The 27,706-nt window shown below is 37.7% G+C and overlaps 1 protein-coding gene across 4 annotated transcripts in view; it reads left to right on the plus strand.

Moving 5' to 3' along the window:
• Positions 1 to 247: 247 nt before the first annotated feature.
• The window catches only part of CAMK2D (calcium/calmodulin dependent protein kinase II delta), a gene marked incomplete at its 3' end in the record, with an annotated part of 168,582 nt that continues 141,123 nt past the window's right edge, over positions 248 to 27,706 (plus strand). For 2 of the 4 annotated variants that reach the window (XM_083367087.1, XM_083367089.1), the window contains exons 1-2: positions 249 to 965; positions 2,430 to 2,524. In XM_083367087.1, coding sequence (XP_083223213.1) covers positions 901 to 965; positions 2,430 to 2,524 — 160 coding nt within the window. In that variant the 5' untranslated portion in view covers positions 249 to 900. Of the gene's footprint in view, positions 966 to 2,429; positions 2,525 to 27,706 lie in introns of all 4 variants that reach the window. The other 2 variants (XM_083367090.1, XM_083367088.1) reach the window with 2 other exon arrangements.

Consider the following 27,706-nt stretch of genomic DNA (forward strand, 5'->3'; position numbering starts at 1 on the left):
CTTAGAAAGCTTTACACGTTCGGCACATTCACACGTAGAGAAGGAAGGAAGGAGGGAGGGGCCCTCATGGAACTGGCCACAAAACCTGTTAGGGCGCTACATTCCGCAATCGGGCTAGAGACTTAAAGGAAAAGCCGGGAAGATCGGGGGGCTGCTTTGCTCCGCTCTGCCCAGCCAGGCAACGGGGCTCGTCCAGCCGTCGCTAGAGGGAGGTGTGGTATAGAGAGAAAGGAAACAGCCGGGAGACTCGCCAAGGCGACGGCTGCTGGAGAGCGAGCAGGAAGGACAAGCTGCCGATCGGGCTTCCCTCGCCTTGAATCGAGCGCAAGAGTCCCCGGAGGCGCCGCTGGCGAGGCAGCCCTCGGGAAAGGGGCGCTTCGGGGGACTCCCGGTAGAAAGAGGCGGTCCTAAGAAGGGGCGGAATATGAGGTTGCCCGAGCAGGGGCAAGGGTGTCATCCTCCCCCGCCTCTGCTTCGTCCCGTTCCCTCCTGCTAAAGCTGCCCGAGGGCTGCTGCTTCTCCCGCGTAAGCGCAGGCTCTGCTCGGCGGCTTGGGGTTTCCATTTTGGATGGGAGCGTTTCCGTAGCCAGCTCTACCCGGAGAGAGACCCCCGAAGCGTGCGCGCCGAGAGAGAGAGAGAAGTTCGCGGAGAAGCCCGCCCCTGCCTCCCCTCCGGCTCCCCTCCCAAACAAACAAGCCAGCCGGAAAGTCTCGAGAAGCTGCCAAGAAGGAGCGTGGCTGAGAGACTCGCCCGGAGGAAAAGAGGAGGCGGAGGAGGAGAAAAAGAAGCGCCTTTGCCCTCCCATCTTCCGTCCTGACCGCCTCCCTTTTGCTGAATCCACCTTCCCTCAGTCCTCTCCTTCCTCAGAAGCGCCAGGGGCTGCGAGAGCCGGACTAAGCATGGCTTCAACCGCAACCTGCACCAGGTTTACCGACGAGTATCAGCTCTTTGAGGAGCTTGGAAAGTAAGTGGCCGAAAAGCCGCGGAGCGGGGCTCGCCTTGCTAGCGGCCACCGGAGGGCTTTGGGCGGCGGGGCGGGGAGGAAGGAGCTTTGACAGCTGGGAGGAATGGCGCGCCAGCGAGGAGCTGCGCTCGGTCTAGCCCTGCCCTGAGGTCGCTCCTCGCGAAGGGGACAGCGCGCTTGTTCAGCGGCTCCTCCTCGCCGCCTTCGGGGCCAGCAGCCGGAGCTGCGGGAGGCTGAGCTGGGCTGATGGCTGGGCGGAGGGAGGGGAACGCAGGTGCTCGGATAAAGACCATCCGCTTCCCTCGCCTGTTTTGCTCGGCGTGAAGCTTCCGACCGTCAACTGCCGCGTTTATCGACGCGTAAAGTTCAGCCCGGGCTGCAGGGCGTGTTTCTGTGTTTGTGTGTGTCAGGTCTTCCCGCTCTGGTCTTGGTTTTTTACGCGGGCTGTAAGCTCTTGCAGCGGTCGGTCTTGTCGGGAACAAGATCCTGACGCGGGATTTTCCACCCTGCCCGCCTCTCGTAAAGTGGAGGGGGACACATGATCCTGGGAGAACCACCGATGACGAAATTGGCCCTTGGGCAGCGTGGGTGGCTTGCCTTCGGGCGTCCGTTCGAACGACGGCAATCGAAAAGAAATGTGGGCGGCAGGAGGCTTGACCTACGTTTAAGTACCGGGATATGTAACGCAAAGGTGCATTGCTAAGCACATTGGTTTGTGCTTAAATTGTAAGCCGCCCTGAGTCTTTGGAGAAGGGCGGGATATAAATGGGATTAAAATAAAAAAATAAATAAATTTTCTTCAGCGAAGATTGTAATTCAGAGTTAAATCATCGGGCTCCTCCTCTTGCTTCTTTTTATTACTGTATTTCCTTACCAAACAAACAAACAATCAATTCAGTCCCGTGTTAAGTCTGTTATATAAACGACTTGAAAATGCTTGACCAGTGGCAGGCAGAGTATTAGCGTTGGGAGCCTGTCGTAAAGAATAGCCTAATTTCCGTGCTCGCTCTGCAAGGGAATTGCACATGAATGCTCGTGCTTAAAACTGCAGGTAGTGAGATTTATGGCATCCAAGCCACTCCATGCAGGGTTGAGCTTAAATAGAATGGGTGTTTTGGTTGGTATATCTGAGAAGAGGAAAACGGATAAAATGTAAGAACATTATTCCCTGCAAAAAAAAAATATTCGCTCATATCTTTGAATCAAAGCATAGTAAAAACACAAAATGGGTGTGAAAAATTTACACAATTCTGGTGTTAAGGTAGCAACAGTACGTGCATGCATTCAATATATTTGAAGAAGATACCTTTTCCTTACAGTTTAAAACCATTGCTGCAAACCCAAATTAAGGCAGTATTTTTTTAGAAAAAAAATGTCTTGTTCTTGACACTGTTCAGATTATTAGATGGTTAAGTAGCCTAACCAAAATTGGCATTTATGTTACTCTTGTTTATTGATTTCCAGGGGAGCTTTCTCAGTGGTGAGAAGATGCATGAAAATCACTACAGGACAAGAATATGCTGCCAAAATTATCAACACTAAAAAGCTGTCAGCAAGGGGTGGGTACTCTTAAACTATTGTGAAATATACTTGTAGTAATGCAGATAGACATGAAGTAACTAGATGGGAATGAAAACAAAGATGTTTGCTTTTTTGTTTTAGAAAGCCATATATATTCTAATGTATTTTATGGGAAAATTTAAGAGTGCTTCCAGTGCTATTTAAATTAACTATTTAGATCTGTAATTTTGGAATTAGCTATTATATTTAGGTTTTCTGCTTTTCTTTGCTTTCATTGGAGAAATGGAGGACCAGTGTTAATTTACTAACACCCTTTTATCTACACACCCAAGTCAATTCAGTGTGGCATTAAAAAACAAAACATGTGGCATGCTTCTCTGTTAAAACATACATGGTTTAAAGTAAAACTGATAGTTGTCTTTCTCCATGCTGTAAATTAAATATTTTCAGCTTGGTTCAGTCAAATTTCCCCCCTTTACATATAACTTTAAGATTTGCAGTCTTCAATGCATCAGGATTATGCAAATTCAATTTTAACGTGTCTGGGGCACTCTCCAAAATATTACAAGTAAAATTTATTTTTCCAAAAAACCTCTGCTAAGTTGGTTGGAAGTTGCGTAGAGCAAGCTTTTCTCTGGAGCTTCAGTGTTATTATGTAGGAAAGGCTTCCAATGGATTATGCTCTCTCTGTGTATGTGAGATTGTCTCCTTAAATTTGTTTGCTCGTTCATGGTAAAGCCATATTGATGTACTTCCATGGAATATTGAGATTATGGATTATTTTCTGATGACATATATCAGAATAATGTATAACTTTTTCATGAGTATGTAAATAAATGGAGCCTTTTAGTATACAAACCCATAATGTATAGCTTAACAACAAAAGCTATGGGATTGGAACACAACATTTATCATGTATTTATCATTGATAATGAACTGTTTCTGTACATTTGTTTTTACACATATATTAAACTATAATATTTAGAAGATTATTAATGGTAAATTGGCAGGCAGTTTTTGTCTGAAGGATGTTTGCTTAAAATTGATACAACAGGTTTTAATAGAATATATGGCCTAATCCCTATGTATGTTTATTTTGAAATGTTACAGATACCTGGAAAATAGCAGTCCTAAATTTAAGGCAATCTTTTCTTTAAAAAAAGCAAGATTAAATGAAAATAAATAATTTGTATAACGTATACTAAATATTCTTTCTCATTGTTTCCTTTAGTATTACATCCCTAGCCTTTTGCCATCTGGAGTTTGAAGTGATACACTGCAGTAGCATTTATTTGTTTGCTTGTTTGTTTGTTTGTTTGTTTTTTCTATTAACCACCAGAGCTATCTTGTAAACTGAAAAAGATTTAATGTATTTTAATATTTTGCAGCTCACAAACATTTCAGCCAGATTTTTCATTTCATTATAAATTCAGTAATTAGGATTTGATGGACCAAATTGTTAAATATTGTGCAGTTGCTTTGTAGATAGTTAATTGCATATTTTTAAAACTGTGCTGACTTTAGTATTTTCCGTATATGGAGGAAATAAAAAATAATTTAAATAGACCTTTGGGAATTGTGGAAATGCCTAAAATAATCAACTATTATACTGGCTGTAGAAAATAAGTAATACAGACTTTTAAATGTTCCATATTTAATTTAGATGTGAATGAGGTGAGCTTTAACTCTCCACCTTAGCTATTTCCATTGTCCTCCCAGATTAATATAAGAATGGCTTAAATTTTTAAAAAAACATTTTTATCTGAGATAACTCTAAAGAAGTATTTTTCCCATCTGTGGTTTGAAAGGGACTTCTTTATATGTTATTGTTATGAAATATGAAAGTTCAGGTGTGAACAACACTGAATTTTATAAGTATACAGATTAGTGCTCTTAGGAACATTTAGCTTGAGAATATTAATATTATTTTGAATACCTACATTGTGTATCTAAATGTCCTTTGACATCATTTTAAGACTGTTTTATACAATATGCTATTCATTGGTGGACTTTCACTTTTGAGCATATTTATGTTGCTAACAGTTTGCTGTGATCCTGAAATGCTTTTTGTTATGAAAGAGAATTGTAACGAAGCAAAGGAAATAGGACCTATGATTCTTGTCACCCCGAGGGCATCCTTTCTGGAATACTAAGTGACTAAGAGGCTATTTTAGAAATAAAATGGATAAAGCGGTATTGTGAATCTGTTTACGCTTCTGTAGTCTAACTTGGGAACTTCAGACATCAATAAGTGATTTTATAACTCCTGGATTGTAACTGGAAGTGATGTTCAGTGCTTCTAGTTTATAACCTTGTTGGTCCAGTGCTTTCAGTCTGAAAATCAATCTTTTTCAATTCTTTATTTTCTTTGAAACTTTTTGTAAAACTGCAGTCAATTTTTGTATCTTTCAACACAGATACCAGTACTGTTTAATTTGTAATTTGAAAGGAAAAAAATAAGAACACATAGGGATGATTTCCTTAAGGTTAATATGGTTAAAAATCTTACTTTGGGGGGCTTAATGCATTAAATATGATTTACAAATCAAACATACAATATTGTTAAGCAGAAAAGACAAATTCCATGCACATCATAGTCTATTTTTTCCCTCTTTCTCATCTTTTAAATCCATTACTGCTGCTGTTTGATGTGTTGTAGCATCACCCTCTCCTCATTTCTTTTCCTCTTGTTTTGTTTTTGGAAAATGTCTTAATGCCTCTTTAGTAGTAATGCAAGAAGAATAGTAAGAATGAAAACAATGTTAGTTTTTTAATTTTTTCTAACTAAAATTAAAAAGCTAAAATTTTAGTTTAGTTTGTAGATAAGTGGTTGTCCCTGTTGTTTCAGAAGTAAGGGCTGGCCAAATCAATTCAGTTTTGTCTTCCTGGTATGATTGATGTGGAGCATAACCCATAGTGGTGCACTGGTTAGAATACAGTATAGCAGGTTAATTCTGCCGATTGCCAGCAGTTTGATTCTCACCAGCTCAAGGTTGACTCAGCCTTCTATCCTTCCGAGGTCGGTAAAATGAGGACCCAGATTGTTGGGGACAATATGTGACTCTGTAAACTGTTTAGAGAGGGCGGTAAAGCACTTTGAAGTAGTATATAAGTCTAAGTGCTATTGCTATCATTATAGGCAAAGAGGAAGACACCACAGGATGTACTTCCTCTGAGAGTAAACTAAACATCTGCTTAACTTTGAAGAAGTTTTACTATTCTTCTGTGTATCGATGTGAATGTATAGAGAAAGAGAAAATGAGACCTGCTGGATTATGTTCATCTAGTTCAGTTTCTTATTTTCACACTGAATAGCTAGATACAAATAGAAGGCTAGGAAGAACTGCAAGCTATGGCATTTAACATGTAGTACCTTTCAATATATAGATTCCAGACAGTTATTATGGTTTAGAAATGTCAACAAAGCTGTTACCATTTCATTTGTCTATTCTCAGTTTGTTTGGGCTTAAGGAATGCAATACAAGAAGCTTGTTAATTTTCTTTGAACTAAAAACTAATATCCACTTTGTGTTCTTTATTTTTTAATTATCACAATATGGTATATAATACATTTATTGTATAAATGCAAAGTCAATCTATGATGGTTTGGAGCTTTAACAGATTGGAATAGTCCTTGTTTTCCCTTGTGTACTAGTTCTTATGAAGTGTGTGCTTTGCTTTGTCTCAGAACTAGAACCATTGTCTGTGGTCTCATTCTAGTCCAAGTACAGGATGGAAGAAAGGGTTGAAAGGAAGAAGAATTTGCTAAGAAAATTGAAATAAAGCAATTGGAAGTAGTTATTTAGTCTAATACCTACTCAGTATAAACCTCCAAATTAAAGCATCCACAGCAAAGGTGTGCCAACTTCTGCTTCATGATACTGTATTTCCTGCATAGGATGCTATAATTTCCTTTGGTAATTGATTCTGCTATTTAGCTCTTCTTATTCATAAAACATTTTTCCATCCCTGAACTAAAAGCTGTTTTCTTGTAATTTAAGACTATTTAAAAACTGTTTTCTTGTAGTTTAAGACTATTTTTCCATGTCTTTGCTCTGGGATAATAAAGAGTAAGTTGTGGTTGTCTCTGGTGCCCCTCCAAGGTACTTGAAAAGTGCTATCATATTTTCACTTGGTCTTTTCTTCTTGGGGATAAGCATTTCCAGTTTCCTCATTCTGTTTCAACTTTTAGTCCCTTGTTTACTTTCATTTCCCTCTTCCAAATTGCTAAATCCTTTTTAGAGCATGGTGGCCAGAACCGCACATAGCATGAGAAGCAGAATCTGATAGTGTGGAAAGTTACTACAGGTAGTCCTCAATCTAACAACAGTTCATTTAGTGACAGTTCAAAGTTACAATGACACTGGAAAAAAGTGACTTACGACTGTTTTTCACACTTAAATAACCATTGCAGCAACCCCATGGTCATATGATCGAAATTCAGATGCTTGGCAACTGACTCATATTTATGACAGTTGCGAAGTCCTGGAGTCATGTGATCCCCTTTTGCAACCTTCTGACAAGCAAAGTCAGTAGGGAAGCCAGATTCATTAAACAACCGTGTTACTAGCTTAACAACTATAGTGATTCACTTAACAACTGTGGCAAGGAAAGTCGTAAAACAGGGCAAAACTCACTTTACAAATATCTCAGTAACAGAAATTTGGGACTCAAGTGTGTTCATAATTGGAGGACCAACTGTGTATAACTATACCCTGCTTGGCAGATTATCCCATATTGTTAATCCTTATTCAACCTGTGATCATTTAAAATTCTAAGATCCTTTTCACATATGCTATTATCCAATCAGGCATATTGCATTCCTCTGCCTGAAGTGAAGGCTATGCTGAAATATGTTTAAACCTCATGTTTTCCTAATTTGGCCATTGTGATTTGAGCCCTGGAAATGTTCGTCTGCTTCCTAAAAGCTTCTACAACAAGGGGTGGAAAAAAAAGAGCCATCTATTCCATCTGTATAACAGACAGCAATGAATAGGACCCATTTCTGTTCCAAAGTTCCTACAGTTTAGCTGTCAACAGGAAAGAAGGCATGGGACAACACGTGCTTTTGCACACATACACTTAATTATGAAACACAATTCTTTCTACAAGCCGGTCTCCAAGGAGAACGCAGTTTGTACCTAGCAGAATGTTTTGGTATATAGAATAATATGATGCAGAAAAGGATATTCCTGACTACGGCCTTTTGTTCTTATATAAACCAGGAGAGAGGAACACTGTGCTGTTACACTTTAATAATAAGTTTGGAATATGAAATCCCAGTTTTTAATATATGAATGAGTTAGAAAGCACTCATCTTTCCCTAAAACTGAATTTCAAGGTCATTCATTCAAACTGAGAATATTGCAGTTTGCTGTTCCTTCTGTTTTGGGCTTATATGCCTTACATTTCTTGAGTGAATGAAGGAAAGGACTTAGAGGTCAGTGGCTGTTTTTGGCATATATTCATTGAGTGCTGATATTGCCTTCAGCTTTTATGTAATTTTAATGAGTATAACTGGATGTCAACATCTGGGTCAAAAACTAAGCAGGGCTAGGCCAGTTTAATGTTTGGATGGGAGACTTAGAAATAATACTGGGTGGACTCTATGGTAGGCTTCAAAGCTGAAAAAGTCCTGGAAGAAGATAATAGCAAAACATATTGCTGCCAAATCTCAACCCGTCAGAATCTACACAGAGATGACTATGAAGTCAGTCAGAGTTAGGCTTGACTTGAGGCACTTTAAATTTTTTTTGCAGAACCAAAAGATAAGAAAGGCAAACTGAAAGCCTTTCTAGTGCAATGTCTTACTTTCCTACAATGGCTGCTACATGCATCAAAAAAGCCAATCAACAACCACAATTAAGAATGAAAACTAATATTAAGTTTTGGTATTACAAGTTAGTATGGTTTATGATATCAACCCTTGAGGTTAAACTAGGTTAAACATGAAGCAGAAAGCTCAAGAAATCCAGGAATGCTATTTGATTGCTGTAGGATATCAACAGAATATTGAGTGGAGTTTCCCTCTGCCTATGTTATACCAAACAGTGTCAAAGTGGGGTCCTTTTGAATTTCTTATTTCTTCCCTAGGACTGAGTTATCTTTTATTTTCTTTAATTTCTCTTGTATACCTTCATCAAGATTATATCCACATTCCTCTATGAATAACAAGCCAATAATGCAGACCACCCATCTCTTGTATTTGTCATGCACGGTGCAGACTTTGTGCCTTTTTCCAGACTATACACTCATTTTATCCCCTTTCCTCCTATTATTGGGAACCTACTCGATTCTTAACCTGGATCTGGCTTTCCTTGCTGGCAAATTGGTGAAAAATAGAAGGTCAGAGAGGTCAAAAATTATTACCCTCTTCTTTGCTTCCTCTTGCGAGGTAAACTAAACTTTTGCCACTGCCGCCAATGGTCCAGCTGCTGTGCATCCTCAGGGATAAGAGTCACGTTTAAAGCTGGAACAACATTGGTCAGGGCAAGCTGGGGTCACAGAGGATATGGAGAGGATGAAAAAGTGTCTCATGCATTTATCTAGCCCTGGGTTCTTTCTCTGTGCTCTGCTTACTAAGTGGCAGTGTGAGTGCAATTTGAAAAGGCCTGCAATAATTGCACACATAATCATTGAGAATTTCAGTGGACAATTTATGTACTTCAAGTGCTTCTGCATGTCACCATCCACTTTACATTCATGTTGAGGAGAGTTTGTTCCTCTTCATAGGATATCTCCACCACTACTCTTTACTTATTATATGCCTTATGGGCTGGAGCTAGCTATTGGACACCGTTAAATGTATTGCTGCAAATGTTAGTTAAAATTAATTATTTGTAATATATTAAATTAAATCTGAATGGTGTTCGTGGCAGCTACAGAAAAATTGTACACTGAAAATACTCTAATTTCTGTAGTCTATATTTATTCATCATAGTAAAATGATACATTTGTGGCATATAGGATCACCTCTTTAAAGTCATTCCACATACAGCCTTCCCAAAATGAGCTACACTATTTTTCTAAAATCAAAGGAGCTCCTTTTTCTACAATATATTAAAAATATTCTAGTTTCTTATTTTAAGCAAATCAGCAAACTTTCCTTCTTTTGTTAGATGTTCTTTCTTTTGTTCTTTTGCTTAGGAAGGCACATGAAACTGTTTCAGAAGTAGACTTAATTTTCCAGGCAGTCCATACAATGTTTTTAAAGTAAATCTTTAAGCCTAGCATAATATTTTAATAAGCCAAATGTTCAGGGATTTGAGATTTTAATCAGTTTTGATTCATGAAATAGTTCATAGTTATTAGTTTTTATTAATATTTAGTTACATAAGAAGAACAATTACTCAGTAGAATAGCTTGCCTATTGGAGTTGTCGATGCTCCATCACTGGAGATTTTCAACCATTTGACCGAGATGGTATAAGGTCTCTTAGTTTGAGCAGGGGATTGAGCTAGATGACCTCCAAGGTCCCTTCCAACCCTTTGATTCTTTGCCAACAGAAAGGAACCTAAGTTGTTGCTAGAGCAAACTAATATTTATGGAAGGGAACATGAGTGTATTTGAAACAAATGCATATATATACAAATTGTATATGTATGCATACATGTATAAGTATTCATACATATTCATAAGTAATGGATTTAGCTGGTTTGATAGAATATAAATATTTGAAAAGAGCTAAATTATATACATTTTTATTATTGAAAACCCTGATGTGTACTGAATGACAGTAACAACCTGAATAAACTGTCCAGAGAGAAATATCAGGACGGGATGAGAAAGGGGCATGTAAGTGCAAGACCTGACCCTTTTGTGTGTCTGAACATCTATCATTCTGTTAATATTAGCCATGTTATTTACTAAATCTACTTTGTTATATTCAATAGTACCCTTCTCTAAAATTTAGAAGCCTCATGTAGACATGTCAAACTCATGACATCACATTACGTCATGAGACGTATCGGGATTGTTTTGCCATTGCCGGCAATGGGGTGGGCGTGGCTTCTGGATGACATGTCCGGCCCGTGAGCCGGCAGTTTGACATCCCTGCAATGCAGTATTATAAAAATATCCCAGATCCTTAAGAGATGACACCCATCAACTTGCTCCCACCAATACCAATCCTACCAAGACAGTGGTATGACTAGTCTGCTTTAATTGAAAGACTATAGTGTTTTGAAATCTGTTGTAGTATTTAACATCTAACTAGCTTGAATATGTAAATCTAAATATATGTTCTTTTGCTCCGAATCTAAAATAAGGAATGGAAGCTTTCTAAGGTCATTTCTCCCTTATACAAAATTATTGCTTGTTGAGGTTATGAGAAGCTACACACAATACTTCCAGATTTTTCTTATTAATTCATTTCTGATGTCTTGGAAACTGTGGTGTGTGGTTGATGGTTCATGTATTCAGGTCAACGTTTTTTAGAAGCTATTCGGATATTTAAAATACCGTGTTTAAACTGCAGAAGCAGCCATCATAAAAGGGGGACAAAGTTCTTGCAGAATTAGACGTGGTGGGTTAAGACACTGAGCTTGTCGATCAGAAGGTCGGCAGTTTGGTGGGTCGAATCCCGAGTGCCGCATAACAGAGTGAGCACCTGTTACTCGTCCCAGCTTCTGCCCACCTAGCAGTTGGAAAGCATGTAAAAATGCAAATAGAAAAATAGGGACCACTACGGTGGGAAGGTAACAGAGTTCCGTGCGCTTTTGGCGTCTAGTCATGCCGGCCACATGACCATGGAGATGTCCTTGGACAAGCGCTGGCTGTTCGGCTTTGAAACGGAGATGAGCACCAGCCCCTAGAGTCAGAAATGACTAGCACGCATGTGTGGGGGAAACTTTACCTTTACCTTTTTATACCTAATTATGCATTGGAATTAAAGAATTTACACCACAGCTAACCAACATAAAGGTAACAGGAAGTTAGAATGCTGTTTATATGGTGGTACTAAATTACACATACAGAACACACAGAATACACATATTAAAAAAGGAAAATAAAATCTTATCCAAACTAAAATAAAGTAAAAATAAATAAATAATGAAAAAGTTAAGATGATACTGTTTTACAACAGTTGTAAGTACAAATATGAGATTCAAGGTGCTGTTGATGACCTATAAAGCCCTTAATGGCTTGGGTCCGGGTTATCTGAGGGAACACCTGCTGCCGGCATCAAGCTCCCTTCGTCCCGTGCGCTCCCACAGGGAGGGCCTTCTCAGGATACCGCCGGTTAAGGAATGTCGGCAGGTTATTCCTAGGGGAAGAGCGTTCTCTGTGGGCGCACCTGCCCTCTGGAATGATTTACCCGTGGAACTTAGGACCGCCCCCGATCTGCGTTCATTTCGCCGGGACCTGAAAACCTGTTTTTTGATCGATCAGGCCTGGACTGAAGGGGTTTTAGCTTTTTAATTAATTGGGCTTAATTAATTTAATGTATTTTAATTTTATATTATCTTTTATATTGTATTTTATGCTGCCTTGTAAACCGCCCTGAGTCCTTCGGGAATAGGGCGGTATAGAAATTTAATTAAATAAATAAATAAATATAAATTTACTTCTTGCTCTATGGTTATAGCATGACTCTCTTCCTTTATAGTCTATCCTGTCTAATCATCAAAACCATAGATCATAAGTTCATTTTTTTCTGTTTTACACAAAAAGTTTCTTGTCAGCCAATCAAAATTCTCCAATATACCATGAGCAATAAAAATGAAATGTATGAATTAATTTCTCATCACTAGGGGGAAACAGTAAACAGCAAGTTAGAAATGACTTTTCCAGATGTTTTTTTGTTTTACAGATTTATTGTTATTTTAGTATTATTTCACCGACTTCCCAGTTCTTTTGTTGTCATTCGTTGGAAGACAGATTCTCAAGAAAATGAAAACCACAAACTCTTCCGCTAACCAGGCAGCACCTGCTGGGTTCGCAGTCTGGTAAACTAGACAGATGGCCAAAAATATTTTTTTAAAAAAAATATTAATAATAACCCCTACCAACGAGTTTTGATATTTGCATATAAAAATATTACAGAGGAAAATTTATGTCAGTAATTGACCTATTTCTGGCTATGAACTTGTTCAAGTACACAACCTTTCAGGTCCTTTCCCTGAAATCTAGTTGGACGTTGGAAGTGTGCCTTTTCCATGGCTGTCCCCACCTTATGGAATATTCCCTCCCCTTGGAGATTTGGCAGACTTTTTTAGCCTTTCAGAAGACCATCAAGTCTCGCATTTTAGCCAGGTGCTGGGACAGAATGATGACATTCGAAGCTGCTTGCAGGCATCTTGAGATGACTAAGGCACCATTTTATGACGTTGATGATGATTTTATAGTTGTTGGTTTGATTGTTTGTGAACTTCCAAAGTTGTGTTCAAAATAGATTTAAATTTTTTAAGTAAAAAAATAAGCCTTCGTGCATTTACTATAGGTAGACTTTGTATCAATAATAGAAGGATTTTTTAAAAAAGTAATTCTACAGAAGAGCCATCGTTTTTTGGATCTATTAATTGCAACATGCAGAATTCAGATTCTTTCAGCAAGTAAGAACCTCTTTATAACTATTTTATTCTAGATTAATCATGTTTGAAGTTGAATGAAACATCTGCTTTGAGTCAGAAGGCCCCATCAGTCCAACTGTCAGTTCGCATTAGGAAATATAGCAAACCACCCTTGTGTTTATATTTAGGTATATATTTATAACTTTCTTCCTCTTCATGCAGTTGCAGTGTTACTGAAAATGCTTTTATGTTTGTTTACATCCTTTGCCACTTTGCCCTATCTATACAATAATTCAGTATCTGGTTTTATATTTTTCTCTTTTGTTGTCCCTCCTCCTCTTTTACTTGTGCTGCTTCTGCTACTTTTACCACCACCACAATTTACAAAGATTTAATGACAACTCACCGCAGCCAACTTGCCACGGCTTACTTGTCATGGTCAACTCACCATGGCCAACCATGGGACAAGAGTTACACTAATATAAAAGAAATAATCCAATAGAATCATTAAAGAAAGGATACCAAAGGAGGGACAAAATAAAATGTGAATGATAAAAATTAAAATATTTTTTAAATTATTTTAATTAAGTTGAACTGTTGAATTGTACTGCAGTGAGTTGTCCTGTGGTGAGTTGGCCATGACGAATTGTCCTGCAGCGAGTTGGCCTCAGTGAATTGGCCATGCTGAGTTGACTATGACAAATTGGCCGTGGCGAATTGGCTGTGCCAAGTTGTCCCATTCCACTTTACAAATGCCTTACCCAGAAACTGTTTGTAACTACTCTTGAAAGAGGTTGATTACAGAAAGCTGATTCGAACTAATGATTTTAATCTTACAGGTAGGAATGTCCCTATTAAGATGTAACTAAGTAGTTTAGATCATATTCCCAAATCTTTTTCAGATCCAAAGCCATACTTCTCCATTGAGTAACATGCTGGATATGCATTAAAAAATGGGCACAGTTACGAAAAATAAATGGTGGGGCCAGGACAAAAACTAAGCTTGATTTAATTTAACATTTAAAGGTGTAATTTAATATCCATTTGTACAATTATTTCTCAGGTTTTTAATAGTTTCCCTCATCTGTCACATTAAAATGTATAATTTGGTGAGAACCTTTTATGAAACTTGGGGAGGAGATAAAGGCTATGTACCTCTTCTCTCTACCCAACTGCAACTTTATTCTAATTGCAGATTTATTTATTGAAGAAATTCTCTAGACAGATGAGCAGTTTGCTTTTTCCTGCTAATGTTTTCATAAAATTTATTTTTGTTTTTCTCCTATGAGCTTGTATCCTGACCATCACAGTTGCATGTACAAAGGTTCCTTAGTAAACAAATCCTTGCTGAATATGCAGACATATTTGTAGACCACATGGCATTAGTGATCAGGTTCTTCTCCAGCACTCACTTAAAGTGTGTCTACTTTTATGTCTTTGTTCTTGGTCATATACAAAATTTACAAGCAGGTTTCTACTCACTAAACTGACTTTTTGAGATCATTTTCAGAGTAGTGCGTTGAATTGTAGATAGGCACCTTGTTTGCTGGGCATATATTCTGATGGTATGTGGAGCTTGACCCCTCCAAAAGCATCCATTAATCAAACAATCAACAGTCTCTAAGATGGTCTCTGCCATCTTAATGGAATTTTTGTGAAAAAGGCATTGCTTTAGATCAATAGGTTGATGGATTAAGACTGATGCTGTATGTTACAGCATGCCAACTCACTATTTATTTAAGTAAAAGACTCTTTTAAGCAGGAATATGGAACATATAGCTTGGATAGCAACAAGGGTGATATCTATGTAACCTCTAAGCTTTAAAACTCATTTTCTGATCCCAGTGAATAACAGTTACCCTGCAAACATAGTTTATATTATATAAGGCCACCACTTTCGAGTAATATTTCATGCCTTTAGCTAAATAGATTCTTCCAGATTAGAGATCCTAGCTTGCATAGAATAGTATGATCTGAGAACTCCCTATATATGAAAGAATATATGATTTTTTTATATTAGAAAAAATGTTTTGCCCAGAAGCATAGCATGCTAGTTTACTATGTATAGATTTTTTTATATGTATAATGTTTTTATGGATAAACATTAAGTTAACCCCAATGTGTGATCAGGAGTGATACAGAGGCATAAGTAGAATAATCTGGGGTGAAGTATCCATGGCCCGTATGAAATTCTGATGTCCCTGTTCTGTACATATCAGATGTCACCAAATTCAGCAGCAAAATATTGGTGTTGCTTGAGGATGGGAGCAGTTCTTGAATAATCTAAGCAAGTCTAGTTTATGGAAAGATAAGTATGGTGTACCTATTTTGATTGGTTTACTCTTTGAATTGAGACACTCTGGCTGTACTTCCTTCCTTGATGAAGCGGCTTACTAGTTCTTGCTATCATTACTTGTCCTGCAGAGGCATCCTTGTTTGTTTGACATTCTCAATCTTAACCCAGGTGAGTGAAATAAATAGGGATACTAGATCTTATATATTTTGTCAAGTAATAAAAGGATTAAAAAACAACTGATAAATTCTATAGTGCAAATTCCTGGCTCTGAACCTTGTGACTAAGGAAATCAGTCTCCTCTTGTTAATGAGTTAGCTCAATCTCAAGGGCTATAATTATACCGTAATCATCCTTTATATGTTTAAAAAGAAAAGAGCAAAGGTAAAAATTCCTTTGAAAGCTGTCACACTCAAAACAGTGGTGAAGGAGATATGATTGTTCACAGCATAAATTGCTTTTGAAAAGGAAAGATACAAGATTCTGAGCAGATCATGACATAGAATTACTCCTCATTTAGAAAAAAACTGTTCAGTTGTGCAAAACACACAGGAGTACTGAGTTAAGCATAAAGAAAATAAACATCAGAGACAATAATAGTAGAGCTTTATCACATCCTCATAGCTGATATCTTGCCCTTTTTTTTAACCACCCCTGGGTTGAGCCTGTGTTATGCTTATGAAGATCCTACTTGAGACATGATTTTGTTTTGAAGAAGAGTAATCTGTATAAGAGACAGCTGACTGTCTATTCTCTTGTCAAAGACAGTAGACAATAGTCCAAATTGCATGGCCCTGAAAAGAGACCACAATAATAATGAGTTTTGATCCTAATCATTTGAAACCAACTTGCTGTTAAAAAAAACACTTCGTTTTGTGATAGATATCTTCATATTTGTATTTGTACAGTGTTGAGATTTACCAATTCATTGTCTAATAATAGCTTTGATTTGATTCCATAGAAGATAATGCATTTTATCATTCTTACAAATCAAAATATGATGCTTGATTGAGAATATTTTTAGAAAACCTGCATTTCAGAGAAGATTCGTATTATTCTACTAGATTAACTTGATTGATCCTGCCACAAGAGGTGCCTTTCCATGAACCCTAATGATGATTCAGCCCAATTTCAGGAACCTAACAACATTTCCATTTAACTTGTTAAGGTAGGGAGAAGTTATGGAATCATCTTTAATGAATAAGAACCATGGATGACAATATATATTGACAATATATATATATATGAATAAGAACCATGGATGACTACTGCAATTCTCCCTACATGGGGCTGCCCTTGAGGACCACTCGGAGGCTTCAGCTGGTGCAGAATGGGCCGTGCAAGTTGTGATGGGAGTCTCCCAATACTCCCATGTAACACCTCTCCTCTGCGACCTGCATTGGCTTCTGGTTGCCCTCCAGGTGAGATTCAAGGTGCTGGTGATGACCTATAAAGCCCTAAATGGCATGGGTCCGGATTATCTTAGGGAGCACCTGCTGCCAGCATCAATTTCCCATCGTCCTGTGCGCTCCCACAGGGAGGGCCTCCTTAGGGTACCGCTGGTCAGGGAGTGCCAGCGGGTGATCCCCAGGGGAAGGGCCTTCACTGTGGGTGCGCCTGCCCTGTGGAACGATTTGCCTGTGGAACTCCAGACTGCCCCCGACCTTCTTTTGTTTCGCCGGGACCTAAAAACTTGGTTATTTGATTTATCTGGCCTGGACTCTGAGGGGTTTTAATTTTTAAACTTTTAAATTTTAAACTTTGGGCTACTAATTGTTATTTAATCTTATTTTAATTCTATTTTAACTCTTATTTTGTCTTTTAATTTTGCCCTGTAAACCGCCCTGAGTCCTTCGGGAATAGGGCGGTATATAAAACTAATTAAATAAATAAATAAATAAATAAATCATTGCATATTTGTACTCTATACCCTCTAAAGTTTATGTTGCCTACTTGAAAGCAAATTTTTCTTTTAAGTTTAGAGAAACTCAATATAGCAGTCAAATCAATACTATTTGTTTTGTTTTTTCTCTTTGCTGGTATATAAGGAATCAAGAAGCACTTCATTTATCAGCAGAGTACAAAACAGATTAAATAACCATGGCTTAGGCTTAGCAATGCAGTGTTTTATTTGATTACATGGGGTGAAAAGTACCTATCAGGAGCTTATAAAGTCCTAAAATGTGGTTGCATTTAAAACAAATTAAAAGCCACAAAATGTAGACTTTCAAATTCATCTTCGTAAAAAAACTATTGTTTTTTGTACATGCTAGGCATCATAATATTTAAGATCTAGCCTGTGACAGTTTGCTTTGAAACTTGGATTTGGTTATGGTTTTAACTTTTAAACACATTTTTTAAAAAATCTTGTATCAGTGGAAGTGAATTGTATGTTTCATTTTACTGTTTGGTTGTGATCTGGTTGTAGGTTTATTGTGACATTTATTTATTTATTGCTATTATTCGTATTCCTTTTTCCAGGATCAAAATTGTTTCTAAACAATTGTAATAAATACATTTTTTAAAAAAATAACATCAACAAAGTCCTGGGTTCTTTCCTACCAGCAATTGCTGGTTATGCTCTTTGGGTGAAAGAGGGAAGTGTCCTTTGAGCAGTCTTCTGGGATGGCCAGAAGTGTAGCCATCAGAAACAGAAAATACATGTTGGGGAGGCTATGGGGGACATGCCATACCTCCTGGTCCCCCATTAGCAGAAGCTGTGCTTTCTAGGTCTACATGATTGCTGTGCAGTCCCTGGAGAATACATGAAAGGAGACACTAACAGGGTACTACAAAAGGATTTGTAGCAAGCCTGGTCATTATGCTTTTTATGATATAGTTTGCAGAGGATGGTTGTCACAGTATTTTTGTGGAGGAGGCTGCAGTGAGCAAAATGACCATGGAAATTGGGCAAAGCACTGTTACAGATAGAAGTGGGACAGTGATTTTAGATTTAGAAGAGATTTCTTAATTTAAATAATAAGGTTATTTAACTAGGATGCAGTTTAAGTTTGGGGTCACGTCGTGCATGAATGATTTCTGCTTTCCTGGGATAATAGGCTAGTCAAATGGAATGAACTGTTCTCTTCCTCAGCATTCTGTAAATATTTTAAAGTATGAAGTTGGATCAATTTCATGAATAAGCAATTTAATTATAGAAAAAATAGAGCAATGCAATATGGTGCAGTGCTGATTATGATAAAATTATTGGAACAGTGTGGAGTTCCTATGATAGTAGCTTGGGAGTTCTTTTTACAGTTCACAGAGAGGGAATAGATTGGAAACTATTCATTAATGTAGTATGCAAATATTAAGTGGCCAAAAGCATTAAAATGAGTTATTTTTTTACAATAATTCTAACAGAATTGAAGCGGATGGATTGATGGACAGATGGCTGGATAGGAGAGATGGGGAGAAAGAGATATTATATGTCATCAAATCAATGTTGATTCTTAAGATCCACATAGATAGATTTTCTCAAGGATGATTTGTCACCATCCTGGTCCTTCAGATATTCCAACTGTGTACTCATTGCTGCTGTAATTGAGTCCATTCACCTTGAAGTATTTCTGCTTGTCCTCTTCTTCTCTTTCTTTCCAATGTTCCCAGTGCTATGGACCTCTCCAGAGAGTAGGGCTTTCACATAATGTGCGTGAACTATGATAATATACTGTAAGCCTGGCTATTTGTGCCATCAGTGAAAACCTGGAGTGGCCACCCATAGTATTCTCAGCAGTCTTCTCCAATTCAAAAGGTCAAAAGCATCAATGATGTTTCTGTGCTGTGACTTCAAAGTCCAACTTTCACTTCCATAGAGTGATACAAGAAAACCATTATCCACTTCTGATCTTTATAGGTGTAGACATATCCTGGCATCTTAACCTTTTACAAGGCCTTCATGGCTACTCTTAACAAGTGCTAGTCTGCAGTGTATTGTGTGATGGTTCCTTTATTGATTATAATAAATTCTAAAAGGCAGTATCTTCATTGTCAATTCTAAAGCTGATTGCTGTGGTCATTTGGTTTCCTTTAAATAAACTTAGTCCCATTTTCTCATTATGCTCCTTGACTTTCATTACTATAGCTTGCAGATCATTTACATTTTCAGCTATCAAAGTAGCATCATCAGCATAGCACAAGTTATTGACCCTTCCTCCAGTTTTAAAACCATGCTTATCTTCCAGTCCAGCTTCTCTCAATATGTATTCAGCATACTGGTTGAATAAGTAAAAGGAAGGTATACAGTCTTGAATAAATAAGGGGAGAGTATACAGCCTTTTGACCTGTGAATAGGTTTCATCTGGGATGAAAAGGTGTTCAGGGATTCTCACTTTTCTAAGCATATTCCACAGCTCGATGTGACCATATCAATTGAAAGCTTTTCTATAATCAATGAACTATTTTTTTTGTATTCTTTAATTTTTTCTCAATTATCCAGCATGCATTGGCAATAATGTCTCATTTCCTTGGCTATTTCTAAAGCTAGTTTGAACATTTGACTTTTCTTTTTCAATGTAATGCTCTGATCTGCGGTGCATGATCCTAAGCTTTATTTTGCTTGCATGTGAAATTACGAATATTGTATGATAGTTTACACACTGTTACTTTCCTTATTCTTGGTCTGTATGTTGACCCCTTCAAATCTGCTCTGTCATTCTCCAGATTTCCTGCCATAGCAAATAATGGAAGTGGCATTATGGAAAGTGGCTGTTTCTGGCTTTCTATTTTTTTTGAAGCTGTTTCTATGACCAAGATAGGTCCCATAGATGTTAGAAAACTGAAATAGTGCAGCCTAGTTTATTGATTGGCAATGTCATCTGGTTCTGAAGAAAAGATGCAAAAATGGGAGTAGTAACAATAATAGATGATCACTAGGGAAACTGGCATCGTTGAAAATGAAAACATCAAACACTTTGAAGGCAAGAAGATAAAAGGTGAGTACGTCGTGAACATGATGTTAAAATCCAAGCTCAGTGGGGATAGACCATCAAGCAATTAATACATGGACAATTCAACAGCTGGAATAGTGGACTGGACCAAAGCAGAACTAAAAGCCCTGTATAGTAAGACCAGAAAAATAATAACAATGTATCATGCTCTTCATCCACACAAAAATATTGACAGACTCTACTTACTAAGGAAAATGGACACTGGACAGTTGAAGAAAAAAAAGGCATTGGAAGAATATCTGAACGACAGTGAAAAAGATGCAGTGAAACTAGTATACCATGAAGGCTTACTAGGTACCGGAGTGATTAAGTGGCCTGTAAGAAAAAGACCAAGTGAAGAACAGAAAAGAGATATGCCGAGACAAAGTAATACATAACCAGTACATTAAAAAATGCAGGCAAAGCAGAAAACAACCTGGCAATGGTGAAGAGCAGGGGAATTGAAGAAAGAGACAGAGGCGCTAATTCTGACTGCGCAAGACCAGCCTTAAGAACAAATACATGCAAGGCGAGAATTGAGAAGAGAGCAATAGAAAGCAGATAAAATAGGGTAAAATTCACTTAACAACTGTTTTGCTTTGCAATGGGCTCAATTGTGCTTGTAAATCAAGGATTATCTGTACTGTACAACTGGATTCCATTGTTCATTTCCAGGGACTTTGAAGAATATCTCTTCTTCTCAGTTCACTGCATGCACTAATATTTTCCTTTCTCATTTTAAATGCACCCCTCTCCTCAAGCACCATCCTATTTCAATTAACCTTATTAAATAACTGCTATAGATTTTAAGACACAGAGAGAGAATACAGCATGAAAGGGTTTTACACAATACTGCAAGGTCCTGGAGAAATAAAAGGAGAGTCTCAGATTTCTGCAGCTGGCTGGGCATGTTGCTGCCAATACTAGATGACTGGCACAGTAAGGAAACATTTGTAATTGGACGCAGGTTTGAAATAATATGCTGCAGAAAGAGAAAAAGATTTCAGGCATAATAGGCTGCATCTACAAAACACTTGAATTATAAAATTTTAGTGCAGACAGGCTACTGATAATTATCAATTTTTTTTGGCAAAAGTGGTCTTTGCCAATTTGGTCCTCTCCATATCTCCTGGACCACTCTAATAATCCCTAAACAGATTGTCTGGGGATTATATGAAGTTGTTTGACATATCTGGAGGACACCAGCCTAGAAAAGGCTAAAGGAAGTGGTAGGTCTGCTGCTTGTATCACCTTTTCCAGTTGTGGCTTAAAATGGCCAGTAAACTTCAAAGAGGTTAATCTGAATTCTGGCATGGATAATTGGTGAATTGCAACTGCATTAGATTCATCAGGAAAAATGTAAACATTGCACTACAGATAGATGATATTTTAAAATTTAATGGCTGAATCCCTAAAATACTTGTGTTACCTAATACAGGTAGTTCTTGACTTACCAACACTACTGACCCCAAAATTTCTGTTTCTAAGCAAGCTAGTTGGTAAGTGAGTTTTGCCCCATTTTTACGACTTTTCTTACCACAGTTGTTAAGTGAATCACTATAGTTGTTAAGTTAGTAACACGGTTGTTAAGTGAATCTGACTTCCCCTTTGGCTTTGCTAGTCAGAAGATCGCAAAAGGGATCACATGACCCAGCATACTGCATCTCATAAATACATGCCAGTTGCCAAATTTTGATCATGTGACCACAGGGATGTTGCAACAATCATAAGTGTGAAAAATAATCATGTCACTTTTTTCAGTGCCATTGTAACTTTGAATGATCATTAAACAAATGGCTGTAAGTTGAAGATTTACACTGCTATTGGCAGAAGTAGTATAGATTGTGAAAGAATGTCTGCCTTCTTCCTACAGTTTTTCAGCACTTATTTGAAAAGCAATTGTGAGGGAACTGAGGGACAGAAGAAACAATAGATCCCATTACATTAGTTTAAATTCAGTAGGTGAACGTTAAATATTCTAAATTTTAATGTAAATAGATGTAAATATATTATATGCAACCTATCTCATTTTCTTATGGACTTCATGGTATCATACAATGAATTCTCAGGTGATTTCTGTAGCTGTGCATTTCTATGTAGCTTCTGCAAGCTCTGCAACTATAACAGTAACAGTATTGTTCTCTGCGAAATAAAACCCGGAAGCCATATCCATGCTACCTTGAGTTGTTCAAACTATGTGTCAAGCGCAGGGGAAATCAAGAAATCTGGGCAGTTCAAATGAATATAAAGATTTATTGCAAGTTTAAGCTCTCTACAACAATGGTCCCCAACCTTTGCTGCTTGGTGGCCCAGCTGTGTGTGTGGGAGAAAAGGGAACTGGGCCATATGTGTGATGGGCCGATGCGCACGCACATGCACATGCAGCTCTACAAGTTGAGTGCATGCATGTGCACCATCCTGCTGCTCGTACGAGTCAAGCTGTGTGCGTGTATGCTGGCCCACCACTTGCATGGCCCACGTGCATAGGCCATGGCCCGGTAGTCAGCCACGCCCTGGGGTTTGGGGACCCCTGCTCTACAAGAATCTGGACTACTAACAGTCAAAGCAAATTGGCGGCAGATAAGAGTTAATGGAATTCAAAATGGGCTGGACTTAGATATCTTGGTGGCATGAAGGGACTCATAACTGATAACACATTTGACTCCTCCCTTGAGCTCAGCCTGGTCGTCTCCAACACTATAGAGAGGGGGGAAGAGATGGAGGAGGATGTGGAGGACAAAGATGAGGATAATTTTATACATGCAGTTAATATAATAGTTGCCATTTTATTGATGGTTACCTAATTTAGACATGCTTTTAGTTATAACAGCTTGTATATTATGTGCTGTGAAAAAGATGTTGTATTTATAGATATGTCCACCAGGAATGTTCTACTATTATAATGTATGCCTATTAAAGCATATTTATATTTAAGTATTAATTAATATAAGAAAAGTTTGCATAGTAAAACTTCATTTTAGACAGTATCAGCTTAAGTAATGTAATGATAGTGTAATTATTTTTAAATAATTGTATTTTAAAATATGCTTATTACATTTTTATGCAAAAATATATTCTTCATTTCTACTTTCTTTGCATTACTGAAAAATACTTGGAAAAAATTAAATGTTAAGTTAAAGAAATATTAAAATGTTTTACAACCGCAGTACTATCAGTAAAGCTTAGCTTTACAAAAAAGAGCCAACTGTTTTAACAGGCAACTTCTGCTATATAAATTGTATTTTTTTGCCAGTTAGTAAAGAGATGGAGGCATCTGGAATTACATATAAGAAAGAGAAAAAAATTGCAGGTTTGGTACAGCTAGATAAATAGCTTTATACCAGCCAAAGAACTGCAAATAAATGATCAAGGAAGATTACAAAAGCCACACGTTAATACATTAGCAAAGGCCATCAGAAGCATGTTAGATTCATCAGAGCAGAATGTATTTTCAACCTATTTCCTGATGTTTCATTAACACAATCCATCACAGTTTATATGATAGCCTTCAAAAAGCCAATTAGTGCTACATGAGTGGGTGACTGTGTATAGGTTTTGTCTTACAAATTTGAGGTACTGTTTTCAAAGGTTCTCTTTCCCTTCCTGAGAGATATTACTTAGCAACAAAATACTTATTCTTTACAAGGTATTTCACAATTCCATCAATAGATAAATATATTGTGCTGGAAGAGCAAATCATATTCTTTTATGCAGCTTCTAAGGAAACCGGCACAGGCTGTGATTGCTTAAGAATGGATAATTCTTGGATCCTTCACTAATTTATCCTATTTTTCTATTTTCTAAATGGGAGGTATGTGTGTGAAGATACTTGAATGCCAGAAATATTAATGTTGGAAGATACAGACCTAGGTTCAAGGTCTTTTCTGGGCTTGGCAATTTTAATGTAGTTACATATTGCATTTACATTGTATTTTCAAGATTCAGTTGCTTAGAATTTCTTGTATTCAATAACAAAATTATTTTGTCAATTAGTCATTTATCCATATCAAGAATATAAACAGCAGCAAGAAAAAGGTAAAAACTCTAAGCAATGCATCTCATTCCATCCTACGGTGTTTTTCTGCAAAACAGATTCCATGAAACTTATTGTACTTTGCCTTAGAACTGAGTTGCCATTGCTAGAGTAAATGTTTTGTAAATTCTAAATGCTTTTTTATCTGGAAAACAGATATATGTTGTGCCAGACTTTTCAAGGACTTAGCACATTCAAGAGATGTGAGGTCATCTTAGGCAGTAATATCCAAATTTGTTTGAAACCTTATTTTACTTCCCTGTTTGAACTGGGAATGAAACTGAATCCATTATAAAATTGTAGAATTTGAACAGCCAACCTGTGAGAGGACTTTTTGAAGCTTTGCTCTTCAAAGCATAGCTTTAGTAATATAATTGAGTCCATTGATAGAATCTTCAAGTAGTAATTAAATTCTATAATTACATTAGGCTTAGGAGTATTCCTAAATCTATCCTAAATGCAGATGCTGGAGTGGATTTATCCAACATACACACAGACACATATACACAGAGCAATCTGTAATTTTAATTGTGTGAGGAATGACTGATTTACTGATTTACTCCTTGGACAATTTTACAACTTAAATTTTATTGAAATCTTTGCAGATCTGCCTACAATTTCAGTGGTCAGTGGTCAAAACGTTTTTGATAAACAAGTGCTTTGGCATTCTTCTCATTGCTTCTTTGTTATAATGATTGTGTTTATTTTATTTATTTATTTATTTTATTTATTTATTTCGATTTATATACCGCCCTTTTCCAAAGGGACTCAGGGCAGTTTACAGGGCAGGTTAAAACAATACAATATACAAGTTAAAATAAAAATTAAATTAGATAGCCCCAAAAAATAAAAATAAAACTTTAAAAACCTTAAAAACCCTCAGTCCAGGCCGGCAAGCTCGAATAGCCAAGTCTTTAGGTCCCGGCGAAACGATCGAAAGTCGGGGGCCATCCGGAGTTCCACCGGCAGCTGATTCCAAAGGGCAGGCGCGCCCACGGAGAATGCTCTCCCCCTGGGGGCTGCCAGCCAGCACTCCCTGACCAGCGGCACCCTGAGGAGACCCTCCCTGTGGGAGCGCACAGGACGATGGGAAATTGATGCTGGCTGCAGGAGCTCCCAAAGATAGTCCGGACCCATGCCATTTAGGGTTTTATAGGTCATCACCAGCACCTTGAAACTCACCCGGAGGGCAACCGGAAGCCAATGCAGCTCGCGGAGAAGAGGTGTTGCATGGGAGTATCGAGAAACCCCTATCACAACTCGCGCGGCCGCATTCTGCACCAGCTGAAGCCTCCGAGTGGTCCTCAAGGGCAGCCCCATGTAGAGAGCGTTGCAGTAGTCTATCCGGGAGGTCACAAGCGCATGAGTGACTTTACGTAGGGCATCTCGGTCCAGGTAGGGCCGCACCTGGCAAACCTGGGTAAAAGCCCCTGGTCACTGCTCCTATATGATCTTCCAAACTGAGCCGCGAGTCCAGGAGGACACCCAAGTTGCAGGCCCTATCTACGGGGGGTAACACCTCACCCCCCATAATTAACGATGTAATAGAATGGTCAATCTGAGATGCCGGTATGCACAGACACTCAGTCTTGGGGTTAAGTCGAAGACTGTTTCTCCCCATCCAGACCCGGACCGCGTCCAGGCAATGGGATATCACATCGAGGGCATCACTGGGTTGGTTCGGGGTGGAGAGAAAAAGCTGGGTATCATCAGCATACTGATGATACCCCACCCCCAAACCACGAATGATCTCACCCAGCGGCTTCATATAGATGTTGAACAGGAGGGGAGAGATACATCATTGATGTATCCATTTTTCATACATTGTAAGATTTAATGGAATGTCATTCAGGCCATTTGCTTTTCTGTGATGATCAAGTATTATTTCAAGGCCAATTTACTCTCTGGGAATTTAGTTATTACTCTTTTTAACTACCAGTAGCAACACAGAGAAGTTGGATGTATAATTTAATTAAGCTGCAGTTGATTTTTAAGGACATAGAATGTTAATACTTAAGAAGAAAGCTTTTTTCTAAATTTTGTTCATAGCAATGTAGCGTTGGAAGGAATTTATATATAGGGTTAGGGATAGTTTATATGTATAGTGCAATATTTTGACTTTTCAAGAATTGATAGTTGTAGTCTCTCTATTATTGTTATTATCTATAGTGCTGGTTATGGTAGAAGCCTCTTACTATCCTACTTTTCTGTGTTAATAATCAACTGTTATTTGGTTATGGATTATAGAAACAGCCTGCATCTTATCTACATGAAGAAGATAAGAACAACCAAAGGTTGATTTTTTTCTGGATTATAAAATTATATTATTTTCAAAATAGTGCATTTTTATCTAAACATTATGTTATTGTCTGTTGTTAATCTTTCCTAAAACACATATTCAGAGGTCTGTATTGAAGGTTGCTTGAGATTTATGGTGGAGCTCAGTCTATTACAAAATTTGAGAAGCTCTTATGCAAGAAATGACAACAATAGGCTTAAAGATCTATTTCATCCCTTAAGTGACTCTTTGCAGTTGTGATATACTGATAATTTTTGCCATTTCAGGTTTAACATGCTGTAATCTGGTGAAGTGATTCATAGTCCTCTCATTTTGTTACTCAAAGTGAAAGCAATGTTTAACTTATAAATAGATACTTCTTGTAAATCATGCAAATACATTTAGAAAGGGAAAACATATTGATGTGTGAATAATTTAGTCTGTTAAATTCATATAATGGCTGTTTAGCATAAACTGTGAATGATATTTAATTTTGCTGAAACACTAACATCCATTCCATATGATGCATAATAACTGCCTCCCCCCTAAAATTTTGGTATTCTGTCTTAAGTTATCAGAACTAAAACTGCTGTGCCATACTGGTGTAATATTTTTGTTTAATTAAGTGCTAACAAAACTGGTAAAGTACTTTGCCTTACAAATATGCATCTATATCAAATATTAAGTGTAGGATTGTATTAATTTTTCCCTTCATACTGAAATTATATCAACTTCTTTCTATTAATTGGTGAAGTGATTAATTTCTATGCTACTGCAGTTTTAAGATTGCTGGCAGTACACAACATAATCCAAAATAGTAAGGCAGTCAAGATAATAATTAATAGGAATAAAATCAGCATCCATTTTAAAATGAATGAAACACCAGTGAATGTGTGTATCTTAAACGGGAAGATTGATGTATGATGTTTATATGATAATGTCATTCGTTTAATCTATAAAGAAACTATAGAAGAACTCTTAACTGACTTCTAGACAGCATTTGGCACTAGGGAAAGTCTACCCTCTAAGGCAGGGCTGTCCAACCTTAGAAACTTTAAGACTTGTGGATTGCAACTCCCAGACTATCAGCAGTTTTTTTCCTGGTTATGCATATTAGACAGTTAATTATGGTTGGATAAGTGTTGTACGTTAAGACCCGCACTTTAAATTCATTGAC

This window comes from Vipera ursinii (assembly GCF_947247035.1).
Source record: "Vipera ursinii genome assembly, chromosome: 7".
NCBI lineage: Eukaryota > Metazoa > Chordata > Lepidosauria > Squamata > Viperidae > Vipera > Vipera ursinii.